Raw genomic sequence first — 22,358 nt, 5'->3', positions numbered from 1 at the left:
TTTCATGTGGTTAGAACCTATATAGACTAACTCCAAGCTTAACATCCATAGTCTTGTAAACAACAAGCTACAAAAAAATAATAGTTGTTAGCAAACACATTCATGCAGAAGAACTACATCCCTCAAAATATTTGACATGATTTATTTTACATCAGACAGAGCAACATGGGATTATAAACTATACAAAACTCAGTCGCAGTCCTTTTTAGTGCCTATATAAAAAGGGTGAATTTCAGATGATTCAAGGGGAAGATCAATGCCAGAACAGAACACTTCCAGGAAGAGATTTCTTAAATAAAAGATTTGAATAACAATATACATATAGAACACAATTATATTATGATCTTCAAATTATCTGACTCCTCTCAAAGCTTTACAGCTGTATAGTTCTGTTACCAAAGGGAAAAAACTGAAAAAAATAAACAATTTGGTTTGTACCGTTATTATTTTCATATCTGGTATTATTCTACTTGTTGTTCCTCAAAACTTAATGGTATTTAGTCTATGACACATATGCAAGGGAAAACACTTCTTGAAGTAAGTCTTCTCATCCACTGAAATGTTTCAATAGCAACTTATACTAATTTTAAAGTTCTAAATGCTCATTTTGTGAGGTCTTTAACGTATCGGAGGCCTTGTTTGGTGTAGTCACTAACTGTGGACGGGGCGACTGATAGGGCATGGATAGACTTCTGGACCCCTGAGTGAAAAAATGGAGCAATCATAAGACTACATTATATCCATATTATATATATATATATATATATATATATATATATATTACATTTACATTATGTGTGAGGTAAAAACTGATTATATACAAACATCTTCCACCAAATACACTATCATTTACCTGAATTCCATGCATCCAGTGGTGAAAACTCAATTTTGGGTGTGGCAGGAAGCTAAAATATTTAACAATAAAAAACAAAAACATTCAAATAAAGTGACTTGAAACAACATAGAATAATACCACACAGACATCCCCATAAGAAGTATTCTGGGCAGCATTACACATCAGTTACAAAGCTGCACATATACTACTACCATTCAAAAGTTTGAGGTCAGTAAGATTTTTTAATATTTTGAAAGCTTAAGCTCACCAAGGCTGCATTTATTTGATCAAAAATACAGTAAAACAGAATTATTCTGAAATACTGTGAAATATTATTACAATTTAACTATTTTCTATTTGAATATATTCTAAAATGTAATTTATTCCTGCGACATAAAGCGGCATTTTCAGCATCCAGTCTTCAGTCTCACATTATTCTCCAGAAGATGATTTGCTGCCTACTTTTTTTTTTTTTTTGGGGGGGGGGGGTCATATTTTTCAGGATTCTTTAATGAATAGTAAGAATTTTGAAACAGAAATCTTTTAAAACATTATAAATGCTTTTACTGTCACTTTTGATGAATTTAATGCAACCTTGCTGAATAAAACTATTAATTTCTTTAAAAAAAAAAAAAAACAATTCTTGGCTCAAACTTTTGAAAGCTAGAGTATTTTTATACCTGGGGCCTTTTTCATAAAACAAGTTTACCAAATAAGCCAGGTGTATTTCTGTTAGTCTGACTTATTGTCAGTTGATCTGGTTCAAAATAAGTCAGACTATCTGAAAAAAAAAACCTGGCTTACTTGGTAAACTTGTTTTATGAAACAGGCCCCTGCAGTCACACCTTTGTAAATAAATATCAGGTAAGTTCTCATTGATGATTTCAGTACTGTCATCTACCTTACTTTAAATACCCTTACACTGCATCAAAAGTCAAAGGTTCTACTTTCGGTTTCATTAATAAACTCAGTTTCAGTACTTCTCATACCTTGAAGCCGAAATACTTCATCCACTCCTCTACAGCAGGTGGGATGGCAGCTTTAGCTCGACCCAAGGCGACAGATCCCTCTTTGCCATCTCCAAGAAGCCCTGAATCATATGCAACATAAAGGGCGCCACCTGCAATGGTAACTTTTGTTGCAAACCTGAAACACACATGGACACAAATTCAGTCATTCAAAGTCAAAAGTCACAATGAGATGTTTGCAAGCTATTTGAGTTATCATCAGATGCTGGAATAATTATCACACAAACAATATTAACGTTTTAGCTTAACTAAAATGCAAAACAAAAAGCCAATACTTAATATTTACACTGGTTGCTAAAAAAATATACTTACTAGCACAATAGCTCTCCTTAACCTACCAGTAAGATAGCTACTCGAATTCATGCTAATACTAATACAAATATTATAAAACGAAGTTATAATAATTTACTAAATATGCCATTCAGCATAAATCAAGCCCAAACAGTCACTTGTAAGCTAACTGCTAATTAGCTGCATATACAACAACGCAAAAATACTTACTTGACTACAGGCAAAATCTTGGCAGCCATGGTCCTAAAAGCAATGGTATGATATTAAGCACAAAATTGTGAAATAAAACCCTGCTTTAAAAGATATTTAGCTTTATCTTGACAGCGGACTCCACTGACAAGGGCATTTGCTCCAGCAACACGAGCTGGTAGCAATAAAGTTCATTTTGAATGAAACCACTTTCACTATCCGCACGTTCGACAAATTCAATGTCGGGTGTTAAATGTGTTAATTTGAAAAATTACAAGATTTGAAAGCAGACTTTTTTTTGATTGTAACTGTTACTTTATTGCGGGAGTATTTATTTGATGAATGTGCCGCCATAATAATTCAGTTATTATTATTTAATTGAATTAATCATTAAAATATGTGATATTGTGGTTTAAAGTTAACAGGATATTTCTATTAACATAAACGCCCAAAAAAAATTACTCGATAGTTTAGCCATCTAAATTAGGCCTAATAGTAGGCTATAATGAAAATTAACAATTAAGGTTTTTATTTCCAAGCCAGTCGTTCTGAATTTTAAAAACACACATAGCCTACGCACAAAGAAAAAAGACAACTGAATTAAAAACAAACATTTTAATAATAATAAAAAACGACAGTTATGCTCCCAAGATTATTTACACCACATAATCCGGATTGTACTTTGATATGGCTCCGCCTTGTGACACACATATAATCCGGTTCTGCTAGTTCTGTGGATAATAGCAACTACTGTTTTTGACAGTTGATCCTTCAACTTCGTATTTCTGTAAATTGTGCATTTTAATCTCCCACAGATTTCCTCAAATGAATCTTTATGCCAAGTTACTGTTGCTGGGCAGCACATGCATTGCTTTCATTGCGGTCCGATGGAGTGCTCCATCGTTTAATAAAGGTGAGTTAAATGGCCTTTCTGTTTATCTAACTTACGTGCTGTAATAAAATGTAATATTCGTATAAACTGTAATACCACATAAAAGGCATGCAAGACCCGTGATTAGTCAAACCAGAATTTAGGAAGAAGAATTAGTTTTGACAAGATTTGGGCGGAACTAATAAACTATTAATATTTTGAAACGTTATTTTTGGTAACACTTTATTTCGATAGTCCACTTTAGACATTCTACTAACAGTAAGTAACTTTGCAACTGCATGTCAACTAGCAGTCATTAGAGTATTAGTAGACTGTCTGCTTAATTTCTTCTAACACTTTATTTTGATGGGTCCACAACATACAACATACTGACTATTAGAAACTTTGCAAGTATATGTAAACTTATTCTACTAACCCTAAACCTACCCTACTGAGAGTTAGTAGACATGTAGTTGCAAATTAATGAGAATTAGTTGACATGCAGTTGACATGTAGTTATAAAGCTACTTATAGTTAGTAGAATGTCTAAAGTGGACTATCAAAATAAAGTGTAACCTTATTTTCTCTTTAAATTATTTTAATGTGTTCCTCAAAACCCAGATATCATAAGGTTTTATTCCATAAAATTCTTTCAGAAATGAATAGGCCAAAATATAGGCCAGTCTGCTGTAAAATTGAGCAAAAACACTGTAGAAAAATACAATAAAGAACCATATTAACTCAAGCAAGTAGCCTACTGTACTAATTTATCGTTATTTGTGTTACTTTGAGATAATTGGCTGTGTTGTGCAAGGAAAGAAAACAATTAGGCTATGTGAACAAATAGATGCATAATATGCCATTTTACTAAAATAGTTTTTTGAATTAATCTTCAAATTCTATGCTTATGTTTCACCATCACAGTGAATGAACGAGTGTGTTTAAGAAAGAAACCTGACCTGAACTGACCATAACAGTTTTAATTAGTGCTGTCAAATGATTAATGCCGATTAATCACATACAAAATAAATGTTTTTGTTTACATAATATATGTTTGTGTATTGTGTATATTATTATGTATACCCCACCAAGAATCAGTAAAGGCTTTAATTTACTGGGCCACAATGGCATTTATGCAATTAAGGATGTGTGACAAAGGAACATCTCTGTCCTGCAGCAGTTGTACCACCTTGTTTTGTCCTCAAAATAATTAGTTACCGCAGAGCGTTAGAGTACAGAGAGGCTATTGGAAAAGTTTAACATAACTTGCTTCCCACAATCGACGTGACTAATGGGAAAAGGTCATACATAAAATCTTCTAACAAACTGATAAACTGTGATATACCAAGAAAGCTGGATTTGTCATTTGACCTTTATGGACATTAAATACACCATTATGGCATTGTTATGCAATGACTGTCATTTGTTTACACTCTCGCATAGCCACGCCTTCAGATAGGCGGTAGAAGTTCTCGACTCCATATCAGATTTCATTGGCCAAGAATCACCCAAAAGGCCGTCTAAGTGACATGTATAGCAATATTGGTTCTGTTCAACATCATGTTTATTGGCATGAAAATGTAAAGTCGATTTTAAACTAAAATTCTAGCATTCTAAAAATGTGGCACTCAACTCAAGAACTTTTGCCCCCATTCAACTGCCTGCGTCTCGCATTCTGAGTGAATGGGCCCATAGTCAACCTCATACTATGAACTATCTTTTTTAGAATCCTTGAAAGGTGCCAGGGTGCTGGTGACTGGTGCCAGTACTGGCATCGGCGAGCAGTTGGCGTATCACTATGCCCATTTAGGAGCCCAACTCGTTATCACGGCGAGGAGAGGAAATGTCCTAGAACAGGTCAGTTGGGATTTCTTCTTTCATTCACCATTTACATGATTCAAGAATATCTGATTGCTTCATTCATCTCAACTCAGGTTGTGAGCAAGTGCTTGGAATTGGGGGCTCAAAGGGCCTTGTTCATCCCTGCGGACATGGCGAGCCCCTCCGATGCTGAAAGTGTGGTGCAGTACGCCATCGAACAGCTCGGGGGTCTGGATTACCTGGTTCTGAACCACATCGGGCCCAGTCCGTACAGAATGTGGGATGGAGACGTGGAGCATACACGATGGCTACTAGAGGTGTAGAATCTCTATCTAAACACTTTGTATTGACAAAAGTGACTTTGTTAGTTTCCCCAAAAATTAATGTGGACCGAAAAAGGACATACTGTAAAAGCAATGTAGTTCTCAAATCTCATTTAAACTTCTTTATTGTAATTCTTGGGTGAAGCATGCATGTTATGTTTGAAACCATTATAAAACTAAAACGTGATTGATTTGTCATTCTTTTTATACCCTCTTATAGGTGAATTTTCTTAGTTATGCACAGATGACTCAGAAAGCTTTGCCAACTCTTGAAAAGAGTAACGGATCAATAGTTGTTGTTTCCTCCCTGCTAGGTGATTAAAATATGACACTTTTCTCACAATTCTCACTGGTTTAACAAACAAACAGATGCTGGAATAACGTCCAACTCTTTTCCACAGGAAAAATATGTGGCCCCTTTGCTTTGCCGTATGCCGCAACAAAGTTTGCACTCAACGGTTTCTTTGGAGGACTTCAGCATGAGCTAGCTATGCAAAAAAGCAATGTGTCCATAACCATCTGCATGCTCGGCCTGATCGACACAGATAGCGCAATGGAGAAAATCAAGTAAGAACAAGCTAACATTAAGATCTTTGGTTTCTGTTAATGAAAAACCTTTAGACATAAATGCTGAGAAATATGGGGGAGGGCTTTTTTGTTGGCATTGAATATAAAATTATTAATTTTATGAATGCCTCTAGTGTAAGGCGAAACACCATTGAAAAGGAATAAAACAGAAGATAACAAAGCAGCAGAAATTAATTAACAAACTTAATGCCTCCAGGCAAGTAGATGCCAGTGTAATGTCCAAAATAAAACATACAAACAAGAGCGAGTGAAACATGAACAAAAACGGCAAAATTCAACAGTGTTTAAAGCTGTAGAGTTTAACTTTTGCCTAGTGTTTCTAGCAAATTGGCAGGCAAAGTCTAATTTGTGGTCATAAATAGCACTTACTTATGCAACTCAAACATTCTTTGTCACACATGACCACTTGAGTTACAGATAAAAGGCTCATTCTTCATATCTCTGATGTGTTTAATGCAGAGGTTACATCAATATGACCGCCTACCCTGCACACGAAGCAGCCTGGCACATTATCGAAGCTGGAGCGTCTCGACAGTCTGAGTCCTTTTACCCTTGGTACACCTTCTACGCCTGTCTCTTCAGGGATTGGTTCCCCAACTTGAGGGACCAGGCGATTCAAAACTCCTACACATATAATCCACAAGTTAATAAGGAACCAGTTACTGGAAGCTGACAGTTCCATGGAAATCTATGTGTGGAGCAGAGCATTAGCATTTAACGCATGTGCTTTCACACACCAAGCCCTGGTGCTTATGAGGGTGATGAGTTCTTCTCCCTGTTGTTGAAGACCAAAGATAAAGCCTTATAATGAAATAACATGATAAATATTTTATGATTAATGTGATTTGTAGTACATCATCAAGAACATATTGTTGCTGTAAAGATTAAACATTGTGTAGCATTTTACTATGTCACATTTTTGGCCATATTTTTCATGTAATCAGGACGTGAACGGAAGATCTTTGATCTTTTGCCTACTTCACTTCTGTAAGGTACTCTAAACTTACCTCATGTTTTCTTATCAGTTACACACACTATCTGTGTGTCTGAATATCTTTCTAGACTCGACAATAAAGACGTTTCACTAGGCTTCTGAAGCGGTGAGGCTATGGCAAGCCGGCTTAGCATTTAATCTATACGCCGTACTAGTATCTATTTTCATGCTACTAGTACTTATTTTTTAGATACTAGTATCTTTTCCATTAAGTACTAGTACTTATTCATTAGGTACTAGTACTTATTCATTAGGTACTAGTACTTATTCTTTAGCTACTAGTGCTTATTCTTTGGGTACTAGTGTCTTTTGTAAAGTTACTAGTACTTATTCTTAGATACTAGTACTTAATCATTAGATACTAGTACCTTTTCATTAGATACTAGTGCTTATTTATTAGGTACTAGTACTTATTCATTAGATACTAGTACTTATTTATTAGGTACTAGTACATATTCATTAGATACTAGTACTTATTGATTAAATACTAGTACTTATTTATTAGATACTAGTACTTATTTATTAGATACTAGTATTTATTCATTAGATACTAGTACTTATTCATTAGATACTAGTACTTATTTCAATAGTGACTAGTAACTATTATATTATTACTAGTAACAAATTTAATTTTTTTGCCATTGACTTCTATGGGGATCCGTCATTGAGATATCAACTATTCAGTTTTGACTAGTAAGTATTCCACTAGTGACTAGTACTTCATTTTTATGTACTAGTAGTTATTCATTAGGTACTAGTACTTATTCATTAGATACTAGTACTTATTCATTAGATACTAGTACTTATTCATTAGGAACTAGTACTTATTCATTAGGTACTAGTACTTATTCATTAGGTACTAGTACTTATTCATTAGGTACTAGTACTTATTCATTAGATACTAGTACTTATTCATTAGATACTAGTACTTATTCATTAGGTACTAGTACTTATTCATTAGATACTAGTACTTATTCATTAGGAACTAGTACTTATTCATTAGATACTAGTACCAATTAAATAAACACTAGTACTTATTCATTAGATACTAGTACTTATTCATTAGATACTAGTACTTATTCATTAGGTACTAGTACTTATTCATTAGATACTAGTACTTATTCATTAGATACTAGTACTTATTCATTAGGTACTAGTACGTATTCATTAGATACTAGTACTTATTCATTAGATACTAGTACGTATTCATTAGATACTAGTACTTATTCATTAGATACTAGTACTTATTCATTAGATACTAGTACTTATTCATTAGATACTAGTACTTATTCATTAGATACTAGTACTTATTCATTAGGTACTAGTACTTATTAATTAGGTACTAGTACTTATTCATTAGGTACTAGTACTTATTCATTAGGTACTAGTACTTATTCATTAGATACTAGTACTTATTCAATAGATACTAGTACACATTTATTAGATACTAGTACTTATTCATTAGGTACTAGTACTTATTCATTAGGTACTAGTACTTATTCATTAGGTACTAGTACTTATTCATTAGGTACTAGTACTTATTCATTAGGTACTAGTACTTATTCATTAGATACTAGTACTTATTCATTAGATACTAGTACTTATTCAAAATGTTACTAGTAAGAATTTTTATTTTACTAGTCAATTTTTTAATTGAACTCTACTGTAGCCATTTGGACTAGTCATAACATAAGACGAGTAAAAAAGCAGATCTGACTAGTAAGATACGAATTGTTACTAGTAGTTATTACAAAAGATACTAGTGTCTAATAAATAAGTACTAGTACCTAATGAATACCTACTAGTGTCTATTAAATAGGTACTAGTATCTAATGAATAAGTACCAGTATCTAAAACATAAGTACTAGTATCTAATGAATGCTTACTAGTAATATTTAAATAGATACTAGTCACTATTGCAATACTTACTAGTCAGAAATCAAAAGATGATATCTAAAACAGAATAACTACTAGTACCTGTTCATTTGGAGATATCTTCAACCTCATAAAGAACTAGTAAGAATGTATTTGGAGATATCTTAATTCAAACAAGTCATTACATAAACATGAGTACCTCTCAACCGTCCAATCAGAGTCCACATGGTAATACAATACATTAATATGCTGAATTAATTTGATTGTTAAGTAGGGCTAACTGGCTTTGTATGTTAGCCTACCTTGCTAATTGGTTACCATAAAAACACAAAGAAAAGATTACAAACCTGTTGTCCAACAAAAGTATATTGACATGTTTTTACTCCAAATTCACATCATAACATCATCGAGCGTTTGAAATAAGTTCCTTTTGTGATCTGACATGGTTTCATTAAACAGAATGAAGCAGAAATCATGCCACTTTATATTCTATACAGTGATAAAGGCTGTTGTATGTTTAAACATACTTTATTCTTATAAACATACCCGAGATGGCTTGAAGAACACAGATACAACCATATATTGTCGCAATCATTGTTTATTTTCTTTATGCTTCATCATTAAAACATCTATCTGCATGTTAGCTACTAGGCTACATAAACAGCGAATGCTGAATGTCTTCTTTGTCCATATTTCCTGGAAGTGAGTCTCACTAGTGGAGTTTCTGCGTGAGGGCGCCCTCTGGCGAAGAGTATGAATGAAAAGAAATTACGAGGTCAATCGATGACCAACAAACACATTAGACTACTATGTTTATGAAATTACAGTGTTTACAAAACTGACAAAATAGGTTTTCTATGTGCTTGTGTACAAATAATTGTTTCTTTTTTATGTGGTTTCCACAAAAAAGTACATTCATCTCCTTTCTGTTTGTTGTCTAATGTCTCTCCTATATGTTGCTGGTTCATTAATATTCAACATACGATTAGCATACTGGGCAGAAATGCTAATTTTAAAAGTACTAGTATCTATTAAGTTCAGGATATCTCTGGTCTAAAAAGTTACTAGTAACTAAAAACAAGAACTAGTTCGATTTTGTCTTAACAAGAAGAGTATAAGTAAATACTAGTCACTATTGGAATAAGTACTAGTATCTAATGAATAAGAACTAGTATCTAATGAATAAGTACTAGTAACTTTACAAAAGACACTAGTAGCTAAAGAATAAGCACTAGTACCTAATGAATAAGTACTACTTAATGGAAAAGATACTAGTATCTAAAAAATAAGTACTAGTAACATGAAAATAGATACTAGTACGGTTTATAGATTAAATGCTAAGCCGGCTTGCCATAGTGAGGCTTTTACTACAAACTGCGTTGATGCTTCGAAGCTTTTGACACAGTGCTCTACTGCGCCACCTGGTGGTCAATCACAATTCCTACACCAACTGTGCCATTCAGATGCTTTGTTCGTTGGGATGTCATTGTAAGGTTTATTTCTATATTAATAAACATGTCATTAGCAAGATGGTGGCGCGTGTGTGTGCAGTGATAGCGTTTCCTAATATTATTGTTTTATGCACTATACATGACAATAAAGACTTTCTGTTCTTCATATGTACTCACATCAAACTTGTGTGTTTTTATAAACTTTTAATTATTAAAAAGCCCTACCTGCGCTTCGCTCAAGGAATTATGCAAATCAGCCTGGCGCGAACACAAAATCTGTGCTGATTTACAGACTACTATCACAACATTGAATTACGTCAAACCTAAAGAATATTGCTGTATGGTGTTTGCACCAAACTGAATACATTTGGCTGTAACACAATATGTCCAGAAGAGGGCAGCAGTCTCTTGATAATAGCGACAACAAACTCTTGTGCTTGCACGTGTTCCCCTCAAACGTTCGTTCAGTAGGTGGTTTGATTGTTTGACCACCAAGATTAAGACTTTGCTCTTCTGAGTGAGTCCTTCATTTGAGAGATGCTCCACATTAATTCCCTGCAATTAGCATGGGTGGGTCATAATATATCAAATTCACAGAAGAACTAGATGAACTGAAATGAAGCCACGCTGTATCAATTCTCATGTAGGCTACTTGACTGGGTTTGAGAGGAGAAATCAAAGCCAGAACCTCCTCCTACTTAACATGCACTGCCATATGCATAACACATACACTATCTCTTTTTACTCACACTTTCCCCTTCCCTCTCAGACACACACCCACACATGCCCGCATACACTTCATGATGGGGCCTCCGGGGGGGGAAGGAACGGGCCGGCTGGCTGGGATAGCAGCCAGTAACACCTGCAACAGATTAGAGCTCCTAATGCTGAGCAATAAATCCCCCACCCTCTCGAGCATCACCATGGACATGAACTGAAAAATCTATCTATCTATCTATCTATCTATCTATCTATCTATCTATCTATCTATCTATCTATCTATCTATCTGACTGATTTGTGAAAAAATTGTTCTTATGAGTCAGATCTTTTTTAAAGAATCAGTTGATCCAGTTCAGGAAATCAGTCTGAATGATTCAATGTCTGTCTGTCTGTCTGTTTATCTATATATCTATCTATCAAGAAGTTATGACTGATTCATGATCTATTCAATAAACCAGTTGATTCAGTTCACAGACAGTTTGAATTATTCATTCCTGATTTAACTAAGCAAAATTAAGCAAAATTTAATGGCTATCTTAAAATTTAACCCCCAAAATCCAGTTTTTAAAAAGACCCCCAATGTTCCCAATTAGCAGAAAAACAGAACTGCTATTGTTCTGGACCCCAGTTTCCTGTTCCCTGTGAGACAGTAGTCAAGCGGTGAGATGCTGGAGGGGGTGTTTGCAGTTAGATGAAAAGGGTGTGTTAGCCCACCCTCTAGCCTCCTAACCTCCCTCTCTCCATGCTTTTAAAAAAGCACACAATAGTTGACACCTGTGTCCTTTCAGAGCGGCCACTGTTATTGTTTACACACTCAGCGGAGGGGAGGAAGAGGCCACAAGAGCTGTGAAGCGGGCCAAAGCTGCAGCCCTTTACCTCCCTCTTTCTAATTAGGACACTTCACCCAGACCCAAACACGCACTAGGGGCGTGTGTTAGTTTCTGTGACTGTGCCTCTTCATTTTTGCACTAGTAATTAAATTTAAAGTAATATTATCTATCTATCTATCTATCTGGACAGATTATCCGATTTATGAAAGACTTTATGAAAGTTCTTATGGGTCAAATCTTTTCAGTAATTCACTTGCTCCAAAACAGTCTGAATGTTGTGTTCACAAATTAATTGATTCATTATAGAGGTCATCTATCTATCTATCTATCTATCTATCTATCTATCTATCTATCTATCTATCTATCTATCTATCTATCTATCTATCTATCTATCTATCTATCTATCTATCTATTTCATACCTGTCAACCCTCCCGTTTTTCCCAGGTTTCTCCCATACTTTACCATTCTATTCCACTATTATCCCATTTAAACATTTTTCCCGTATTTCTCCCGTAATTTTAATCTTTCTATAAAAAAACCCACTGAACATATTTTAGCTGTTTGCTACATTTGTCTCAGGTAAAATTCTCGTAATTTGTATTGCCTAAACCTCATATGAATAATGTCAACATATTCCAAGGTTGTCAATATGTGTTTTAACTGCAGACTGTTAATTTGAGGGTATTTACATCCAAATCAGGTGAACGGTGTAGGAATTACAACAGTTTGCATATGTGCCTCCCACTTGTTAAGGGACCAAAAGTAATGGGACAGAATAATAATCATAAATCAAACTTTCACTTTTTAATACTTGGTTGCAAATCCTTTGCTGTCAATTACAGCCTGAAGTCTGGAACGCATAGACATCACCAGACGCTGGGTTTCATCCCTGGTGATGCTCTGCCAGGCCTCTACTGCAACCGTCTTCAGTTCCTGCTTGTTCTTGGGGCATTTTCCCTTCAGTTTTGTCTTCAGCAAGTGAAATGCATGCTCAATCGGATTCAGGTCAGGTGATTGACTTGGCCATTGCATAACAGTCCACTTCATTGTCCATCTGGACTGTGAAGCGCCGTCCAGTGAGTTCTGAAGCATTTGGCTGAATATGAGCAGATAATATTGCCCGAAACACTTCAGAATTCATCCTGCTGCTTTTGTCAGCAGTCACATCATCAATAAATACAAGAGAACCAGTTCCACTGGCAGCCATACATGCCCACGCCATGACACTACCACCACCATGCTTCACTGATGAGGTGGCATGCTTAGGATCATGAGCAGTTCCTTTCCTTCTCCATACTCTTCTCTTCCCATCACTCTGGTACAAGTTTATCTTGGTCTCATCTGTCCATAGGATGTTGTTCCAGAACTGTGAAGGCTTTTTTAGATGTCGTTTGGCAAACTCTAATCTGGCCTTCCTGTTTTTGAGGCTCACCAATGGTTTACGTCTTGTGGTGAACCCTCTGTATTCACTCTGGTGAAGTCTTCTCTTGATTGTTGACTTTGACACACATACACCTACCTCCTGGAGAGTGCTCTTGATCTGGCCAACTGTTGTGAAGGGTGTTTTCTTCACCAGGGAAAGAATTCTTCGGTCATCCACCACAGTTGTTTTCCGTGGTCTTCCGGGTCTTTTGGTGTTGCTGAACTCACCGGTGCGTTCCTTCTTTTTAAGAATGTTCCAAACAGTTGTTTTGGCCACGCCTAATGTTTTTGCTATCTCTGGATGGATTTGTTTTGTTTTTTCAGCCTAATGATGGCTTGCTTCACTGATAGTGACAGCTCTTTGGATCTCATCTTGACAGTTGACAGCAACAGATTCCAAATGCAAATAGCACACTTGAAATGAACTCTGGACCTTTTATCTGCTCATTGTAATTGGGATAATGAGGGAATAACACACACCTGGCCATGGAACAGCTGAGAAGCCAATTGTCCCATTACTTTTGGTCCCTTAACAAGTGGGAGGCACATATGCAAACTGTTGTAATTCCTACACCGTTCACCTGATTTGGATGTAAATACCCTCAAATTAAAGCTGACAGTCTGCAGTTAAATCATATCTTGTTCGTTTCATTTGAAATCCATTGTGGTGGTGTATAGAGCCAAAAATGTTAGAATTGTGTCGATGTCCCAATATTTATGGACCTGACTGTATATATATATACACGCACTATATTGCCAAAAGTATTGGGTCACCCCCTTCTAATGAATATGTTTAACTACTTTAGTAATTTCTATGAGTACAAATCTTAATGTTTAAGCATATAATGATATTCTAGGGAATTGTGTGCTTCTAATTTTATAGCAACAGTTTGGACAGGACCGTTTTCTATTATAATATGACAGTGCCTCTGTGTATAAGGCACGGTTCAAAAAGACATGATTGATTCAGTCAGTGTGGAAGAACTTGACTGGTCTGCATAAAGCCAAGTCCTGATCCCAGCTGAACACCTCTGGTGTGACTTTAAATGCAGACCTTGAGCCAAAAACTAATCAGCAAACACCAATAGCCAAAAATACATTGCATGGGTCAAAATGATAGATTTTTCTTTTATGCCAAAAATCATTGGATATTAAATAAAGATCATGTTCCATCAAGATATTTTGTAAATGTCCTACTGTAAATATATCAAAACTTAATTTTTGATTAGTAATATGCATGGCTAAGAACTTCATTTGGACAACTTTAAAGGCGATTTTCTCATTATTTTGATTTTTTTTGCACCCTCAGATTTCAGATTTTCAAATAGTTGTTTCTCGGCCAAATATTGTCCTATCGTAACAAACCACACATCAATGGAAGACTTATTTATTATTTATTCAGCTTTCAGATGATGCATAAATCTCAATTTCAAAAAATTTACCCTTATTTTAATTGTATCTCAGTATGGCTGCTGCCATCATAAATAAATGACGTCATTTGGAGCCAGAGTCTGCACAGTAGAGTCGTGAGGTGGAGCCACGGAATCAAACTCCCGCAGACCCAATCAACCATAAAAACACGACCTGTTTTTATAGCATCAAATTACTAGCTAAAATCAAACATCACAAAAACGAACAATTGAACATATAACAACTAGGTGATATAGCTGATGGCTAAGCGCCACCTGCTGGCAGAGAATGAATTTGCATTTTTCAATAAGCCATTCTGCTCTGATATTTAGCCACTGAAATGCAAATTTTCCCAGGGAACCCCACCAAAATAACATATATTTTACCCCCCAGAACGTGACTTTTAACAGGGACCATTTATGCACATGGCAAATTTCAAATTTCAAATGGTCTTCAAATTTGGCGCTTATTGAGGACACGCCAAAATACATAGTTTAAAATGTTTTTATATTTAGATAGAATGGAATATATAGATTGTATCGCATGTTAGCCTGCTTACTGTGCCCAAGAATATATTTATTTAAGCCCATATGTCTTACTAACAAGAAACTATGCTTCTAACCACAGGTCGAGAGCTGTAGTCCAACCACATAAGATTGCGACGCTGTTTGCAAATGTTCGTATGAACTATGGTTTCGGGAAACACTGAATCGTTGAACCAAATTGGTAACGATAGAACATAGTTGGCTAATGATGCTTTTGGGAAGCGCACCCCTGAATGGTTCTATCAACTCTGTCTTACTATACCTTTAAGCACAGATTTTAGGGTGAGTTTCCGAGTGGCGATTGTACTTCATTGGATGTGGCGAACAACAAAAGGATATTTGGGCTTATTTGTTGTTTTTTCCTGCTTGCTACAGGAATCATTTGTGCTGTTGTCTGTTGGCTTGGTTTGTATTTGTGGTTATGTATTGATTAAATAATTAGGGGGCATCTGCCGTGAGTCTAAATGTGTTTGTGGGCATTATTTGAACATGTTTTCTCCCTGTTTCTGAGCTTAGTCCCATGCACAATTACGCATCTTTTTGTACCCTAGCCCTTCTCTTTCCCTCCTGTTTTGGGGGGCACATGGGTGGCGGGGTGGGGGTTAGATTAATTCTTCTTTCTCTCCCTTTCTCTTTTTCTCCATAAAGGAGAGAAAGACCAATTAACAAAGGATAAGAAGTGAACCGTAAATACCCTCAACAAGGCCCAGCAAGAACAAGAACTGGCTTTCTCTCTCTATCTCTCTCTCTCTCTCTCTATCTTCTATCCCCTCCACCTTTCACAAAGGGAAGGCTCGGAACTTACAAAGTGCCAATTAACACTGAATGTTTGGCCCTTGCGCTTCCCTCCCGGAGCCGCTGACAGCGATGGTGTTTGGGTTAATACCGAAGGCCTGCAAAGAATTATAATTCTCCTCCTTCACCCCCTCCCCCATCCCTCTCTCTCCTCCCATCCTCAATCCCTTTATTTTGTTTCCAGCGGGGCGGTTTTACAGTTCAATGCACGTTCAAAGGGTGATACAAGATGACTTTCCAAAGAATTTTGTTTGGAGCAGAGGAAAGGGGCAGGGTAGGGGTTACCATTGCGGTGGGGTGATTGGTTAAAGGACAGCGATCTAAAAAAAAAAATCATCAGACAAACAACTGAGGCTTCCTTTAGTGAGTGGTGTTTGGTAAGCATTTCAAACACAACCCAATCACTAAGGGGGTGAACTGACTAAACGGCTGTCCACTGTAAAGTCCTGTTCACACCAAGGACAATAACTATAATTATATAACTTTAATTCAAGAGAATAACAGAGTCTACACCACAACCATAATGATAATCACATAAAGTAATGCTAATGATATCCTTGAAAACAACACTTCATCCCCGCTGACCCTCAACACTGGTGCTCCTCAGGGCTGCGTCCTCAGCCCACTCCTGTACTCCCTGTACACACACGACTGTACAGCAACACACAGCTCCAACGTCATCGTCAAATTTGCTGACGACACAACGGTGATAGGCCTGATCACTGACAACGATGAGACGGCCTACAGAGAGGAGGTGAGAACCCTGACTAAATGGTGTCAAGAGAACCACCTCTCACTCAACATCGATAAGACCAAGGAGCTGGTGGTGGATTTCAGGAGACAGAGCAGAGAACACACACCCATCACCATCGACATGACACCTGTGGAGCGAGTAAACAGTTTCAAATTCCTCGGTGTTCACATCACTGAGGATCTCACATGGTCCGCTCATACAGATGCAGTGCTGAAGAAGACACACCAACGCCTCTTCTTCCTGAGACGGCTGAGGAAGTTTGGAATGAACCCCAGCATCCTCAGATCATTCTACACCTGCACTGTGGAGAGCATCCTGACAGGCTGCATCACCGCCTGGTTTGGAAACAGCACTGCTGGCAACCGCAAAGCTCTGCAAAGGGTCGTGCGAACTGCCCGTCACATTGTTGGAGGTGAGCTTCCCTCCCTCCAGGGCATCTACACCAGGCGGTGTATAAAGAAAGCCCGGAGGATCATCAATGACTCCAGCCACCCGTCCCACAGACTGCTCTCTCTGCTGCCCTCAGGAAGACGTCTCCGCAGCATCCGATCCCGCACTAGCCGACTGAGGGATAGCTTTTTTCCTCAGGCTATCAGGCTAATGAACAGTCAAAACTAATATACCTACAGCATAATCCCACTTTACAGTATACGCACTGCACTTTAATCCCATACAGTTCAAACTGGACTACCAGTACACTACTGCACAAATACAACAATCTTTTTGCCAGCACCGGATACCATCCAATGCACATCCATGACATTTGCACATCCGGTTTATATATAATCTGCTGCATCTTCGCATATTACTGTGTGTATATAACGTAGAATGTGTACTACATACTGTGTATAATGTGTATCGGTAACTGTATGTCTGTCTAATAGTACACTATGTGTACTGAGTATATGTATGTGTATATTACACATTGTCATCTGTATAAGTCTGTACGTATGTATGATAATGTCTATATGTAAATTGTTTTTGCAGTGTCTGGAGCACGCTCTCAAGAATTTCACTCACGAAGGCACACGTGCTGTGGTGATGTGACAATAAAAGTGATTTGATTTGATTTTGTGATTTGATTTGAAATGGCTTCCAAAATGTTTTTCTTGATGTTGAATGACAAAAAACATTGACAGCCAATCAGAATCCACCCGACTTTAAGGTTTTTGAGCATTTAAAGTGGAAGATGAAAAAACTGCTTTTTTTGCAAGAAACAGGGCAGTGGAATTAAACAAATTTATAGGCCTATGTTCTTTAGGCCTCTGATCCACTTGAGCTGCTTTAACTGAAGTGGAAGAGTGAATGAACTCTATTTAATGATGCTCTGATGCTCTTTGTCCACAAGTTAATTAGCTATATCAAACACATCCTATATGAGATTAATAACATATTTATGCAACAACAAATTAGGCTAATATTACAACTTACATCACATGCTAGTCAGAATGTGAAAGTGACGTTGTAAATACCATGTTACCGTACAGCAAATCTGTTCTCAAGCACAGTTTTCAGTTTGTTTTTGTTAAACATTGACACGTAGCGTAAATGATTGCATATTATAATTTTGGATTGGTGACTAAAATTAGATTCCATTCTGAACAGAGCAAACCTGACTAAAATCTAAGAATGTCATGTTTGATGAAAGATGACTAATGGACATTACTAACAAAGTAACATGGAGCACCCTAGCAACCACACATCAATGACTGCAAATACATGAAGCAGAAACGCATGCTCAGTAGCACATACCTACTGGAGGCTTCAGTGGGCGTCACCAAGCCGGTTTAGGTCGTTTTGTCGATTGTATAGCACATGGCTGTTTCTCTTCTTTCCCTGGTCTCATAAATCAGCAGGCTAAATAAAAGAAAGGGCAAATGGGGTTAAACCCTTGGACATGCCCATGTCTCCAGTCTAGACATCCTTCACAGTCAATGTGGGATCAGTTGATCATCAGTGAAGATCACAGTATAAAAGGAAAATGTGACCTCAAATTAACCTTGTCTAGTCTCGAGTCTAAACGCATGACATTTTGCTGGTGACAGTGAACTACAGAGTTTGTAATTGTGGTGAGCATGACAAAAATGGTAAGACAATTACTTGAGACTTTATCAGGTGAATATATATTGTAGAACACCAAAAACTGTAGGACTTTCCAATTAGATGCTCACCTACTGTTAAAATTTGCTCAATGAATAAATGTAAACCATCTCAACAATGTAAATACAACCTATATTTTTAAAACTAATAGAAATAAGTCTTTTAACATGTGACAGGGACAACTAGATCTTCACTGCTGGATTCAAAGAGACAAAATGTGCATTTTCCCCTCCTCTTGCATCTGTTTTTGTGCCAGGCTGGAATTTCCCAAGTGTGTGTCGTGTGAAGCGCTGTGTCTGCTTGTCTGGGGCCTAGCTGACCTCTTCAGGAAGGTGAGGAGAAGATGGAAAGAGTCTGAGAGAAAGACAAAACTACAGACTTAGAGAGTGGTTGGTCGACAAGTGTTGTTTGGTGCGGTGACTTGTGAGACAGTATAAAGGGGTGATGTGAAAGTCAAAAGAAAGAGGAAAAAGAGCTCATGAAGATTGTCAAGATAGGTCCAGGTTATATAGAAAAACACAAATATATATATATATGCATATATATACCCAATACAGTATAAAAAGATCACTGAACACGACCATCATGATAGCGCCAACGGTCACTATCGATCATGAGTGAGTTATTTACTTTCACTCACTTTAAACATAGCAAATGTATCAAAGTATTCTAAACATTGTATAACTAATAATTATATAGCTTAATGTTCACATATGACTTAGAGGCAAACAGAGATGGTCGGTTGAAGACGGCGTGTCACCTCACACAGCGCGAGAGCGGACCAATGGAAATTATTAAAGAAAATATCCAACATCTGGGAGCGATTCCCCCAGAAGACGAATTTCAAAGTGTATGCTAATGGCAGCGTAAAAAGCAATTGCACAGTATCTACCAATTTGGTATCTTATTCACATCTTGTTCCGTGACTTGACCGCATGTATTCATACATTTATGCATGAAGGCACTGTGTCCCACACACACACACACACTCAAATCTTTCATGGGCAACCTGCTGTTTTCCTAAAGATGACCCTGAAATAGTTTAGACTGCACTGCATCCACTGCCATTGGCTTTGGACTTTTACAACAAGCAGCTGTGAACTGATTTATGATGATTTGCGAGATAATTATGTGAACTTTGTGGTAAGTAAACTCTTCACATAAAAAAAGAAAACAGTAGAACAGACAATATATAGGCTAAGTTTAGCTCTAACATGTCGATTAACACCTAAAAATAATTGAGGGAGAAAGGCATTGCACAATTATAGCTACAAGATTTCCGTGTTAACATAGCGTCATGAAGAGCTTCAATGCTGATATTTCCACTTAATATTCACTTTTTATCAAACATTTTAAGATTGCCCCCTATTGATGAGAATAACAAATCATTAAATAGCCCCTCCATTCAGAATTCACTTCTTAAATGGATAGTTCACCCAAAAATCAAGATACTTTGTAAAATGTCTCAGGCTACGTTTACACAACAATGATGTACTAAAAACAGAAAAGATTTTCCATTGCGTTTTTGAAAAGTTCCACGTACAGAGGATTACGTTGTCACAATGATCCCCATTCACACAGACACACGAAAACAACTAAAAACATTGTATTATTCATATCAGGCCAGTAGTTGGCGATAATACTTTGTAAAGAAACACTACGCGCATGCAGCAGGAGCGCTAAAATGGGGGATAGGTTAGGACGATTCTAAGGGCCCGGCAAGGGAGAGGGGACCCGGAACACAATTTTTACCAAGGGGTATGACCCCCCATGCAGACTATCCCTTTAAATTTATTATAATGTCATCACAATAAAGTTTTCTGATTTATGGAGGTTTTCTACATTAAAGTGGGTAAAATGAGGAACTGCTTAACTAAAGTAAACAACTTTTAAATGGTATTTAATTGAACTGAAATTTTAACTAAATACAATGTTTTATTTCCATGAATTTAGTTTTCATTAAAATGTGCATATTTGCTAGTATATAGCAGAATTTAGGATGGCAAGACCAAACAGGCCAAAAATGGGCGTCCTCGTGATAAAAATTATATAAAATAAAAAGTATAGAGTGCTTTAGGGATGACAAATTTATGCAGTCCAAATCCAGAAATTAGCATTTTAGCATACCCAGTTCCATCATACTGAAGTCAGTGGGTTTGTTGAATGGGTTGATTTTAAAGTTTAGTTCAACCAAAAATGAATACTCTTGTCATTGATTACTCACCCTCATGTCGCTCAAAACCCGTAAGACCATCTTCGGAAAACAATTTGAGATATTTTTGATGAAAGACCCTCTGACCTTCCATAGACAGCAATGCAACTGACACGTTCCAGGCCCGGAAAGGCAGTGTCACACGGACTATTTTATCGATTTCCGTACTAACTTTCTGGGTCTTGGATGTTTCAGTCGAGTTGCTGTCTATGCAGGGTCAAAAGCTCTCAGATTTGATCAAAAATATCTTAATTTGTTCTCCGAAGATGAACGAAGGTCTTACAGGTTTGGAACGACACGAGGGTGAGTAATAATGACAGAATTTTTGGGTAAACCGTAAAATAAGGTCTGTGGTCCACACAAGCTCATATTTTCAACGTTTTTTTTTTCTAAGAAATAAAACACATCAGTAATACTCATTTTGGGTAAAGTATTCCTTTATTAAGATGACCCTAAAGCACTGCAAATAACCATTGCAGAACATATACGATCCGATCACCAACTTGTTTGCAGATGATATGGCATATATACACTCCGTCTCAGCTGTGGCTTTGATGTAGCAGGGTAATCTCTCTACACAGTAGCTACTGCTCCCCCTCCATCCACCCCCGCTCTATGCCTCCCTCCAATGCCCCAATCTACCCCAGCTCCGGTCTCCCCTTCACAGCTTGCTGTGACCCATCTTGCACCTCCCGGAGTCCACAACAGACGCTTGGTGTGTGAAGAGGGTCAGGAGTTCAGTGCGCGACTCTGTCCGTCCCCCCTCTCTGTGCAGTGAGCGCCTCACAAGGTTTATAATTGTCTGCTGTTGGCATCCAGGACAGGTTCAAGCACAGTGCAGTGCTGGAGAGAGAGAGATGTGTGTTATTAAACAGTCACTGATTAGATGCAACTAATTGACAGGGCCTTGTTTTTACTCTCCTTTTCCCAGCTATAATTCCCTTCCAGACAGACATACACACACCGCCCTCTGTTCAGTGTGTCCTTGTTATTCATCCTCTCTTCCTGACATATGAACATTCACATGGAGCTGCTGAACTCTCTATAGCTATTTATACCTTAATTAAGGTGTATCTTTATATGTTGGCTGGTATATAATATTATTTTGATAGGACCCTCATAAAAATGCTTATCGAAAAGAAAAATCTCAGACGAACTTGGAGGGCTTTATTTATTTTATTTAACACATTTTATTATTTAAGGTAGCAAAAATTAAAATATGTAAGGTCAATATTTTCATAGTTATTGGAAAAAATGAAAAACAAGAAAAATGTTTAAATTATTATCATTATTATTATTGTT

General features: G+C 37.0%; 2 protein-coding genes across 4 annotated transcripts; one reads left to right on the top strand and one right to left on the bottom strand.

Moving 5' to 3' along the window:
• Positions 1-126: 126 nt before the first annotated feature.
• Positions 127-2,564, bottom strand: LOC306875587 (MICOS complex subunit MIC13). The gene is made up of 4 exons (XM_079426263.1): positions 2,365-2,564; positions 1,825-1,981; positions 854-905; positions 127-700 (listed from the first exon to the last, which is right to left on the bottom strand). The coding sequence occupies exons 1-4, from the start codon at positions 2,391-2,393 to the stop codon at positions 603-605; spliced, it is 336 nt and encodes a 111-aa protein (XP_079282389.1). The 5' UTR covers positions 2,394-2,564; the 3' UTR covers positions 127-602.
• Positions 2,565-2,940: 376 nt separating this feature from the next.
• On the top strand, positions 2,941-10,443 carry hsd11b1la (hydroxysteroid (11-beta) dehydrogenase 1-like a). 3 transcript variants are annotated; one of them, XR_013784761.1, is made up of 7 exons: positions 2,941-3,256; positions 4,941-5,071; positions 5,149-5,352; positions 5,579-5,672; positions 5,760-5,925; positions 6,406-7,034; positions 10,158-10,443. XR_013784761.1 is itself a non-coding variant. In XM_079426262.1 (6 exons), the coding sequence occupies exons 1-6, from the start codon at positions 3,169-3,171 to the stop codon at positions 6,617-6,619; spliced, it is 897 nt and encodes a 298-aa protein (XP_079282388.1). In that variant the 5' UTR covers positions 2,941-3,168; the 3' UTR covers positions 6,620-9,479. The 3 variants fall into 3 exon arrangements, 1 of the variants encoding a protein (XP_079282388.1); XR_013784762.1 differs by having other exon boundaries at positions 6,406-7,046; positions 10,158-10,442; XM_079426262.1 differs by lacking the exon at positions 10,158-10,443 and having other exon boundaries at positions 6,406-9,479.
• Positions 10,444-22,358: the final 11,915 nt, after the last annotated feature.

This window comes from Barbus barbus, assembly GCF_936440315.1.
Source record: "Barbus barbus genome assembly, chromosome: 9".
Taxonomy (NCBI): domain Eukaryota; kingdom Metazoa; phylum Chordata; class Actinopteri; order Cypriniformes; family Cyprinidae; genus Barbus; species Barbus barbus.
Note: the sequence above shows the minus strand (reverse complement) of the source record. Positions and strands in the feature narration are given on the sequence as shown.

Coding starts and splice junctions, on each gene's coding strand:
- LOC306875587 (XM_079426263.1), bottom strand. CDS start 2,393: ATGGCTGCCAAGATTTTGCCTGTAGTCAA. Junction 1,982..2,364: donor AAGATTTTGCCTGTAGTCAA/GTAAGTATTTTT, acceptor TGTGTGTTTCAG/GTTTGCAACAAAAGTTACCA. Junction 906..1,824: donor TGAAGTATTTCGGCTTCAAG/GTATGAGAAGTA, acceptor TAAATATTTTAG/CTTCCTGCCACACCCAAAAT.
- hsd11b1la (XM_079426262.1), top strand. CDS start 3,169: ATGAATCTTTATGCCAAGTTACTGTTGCTGGGCAGCACATGCATTGCT. Junction 5,072..5,148: donor GAGGAAATGTCCTAGAACAG/GTCAGTTGGGAT, acceptor ATCTCAACTCAG/GTTGTGAGCAAGTGCTTGGA. Junction 5,926..6,405: donor AGCGCAATGGAGAAAATCAA/GTAAGAACAAGC, acceptor TGTTTAATGCAG/AGGTTACATCAATATGACCG.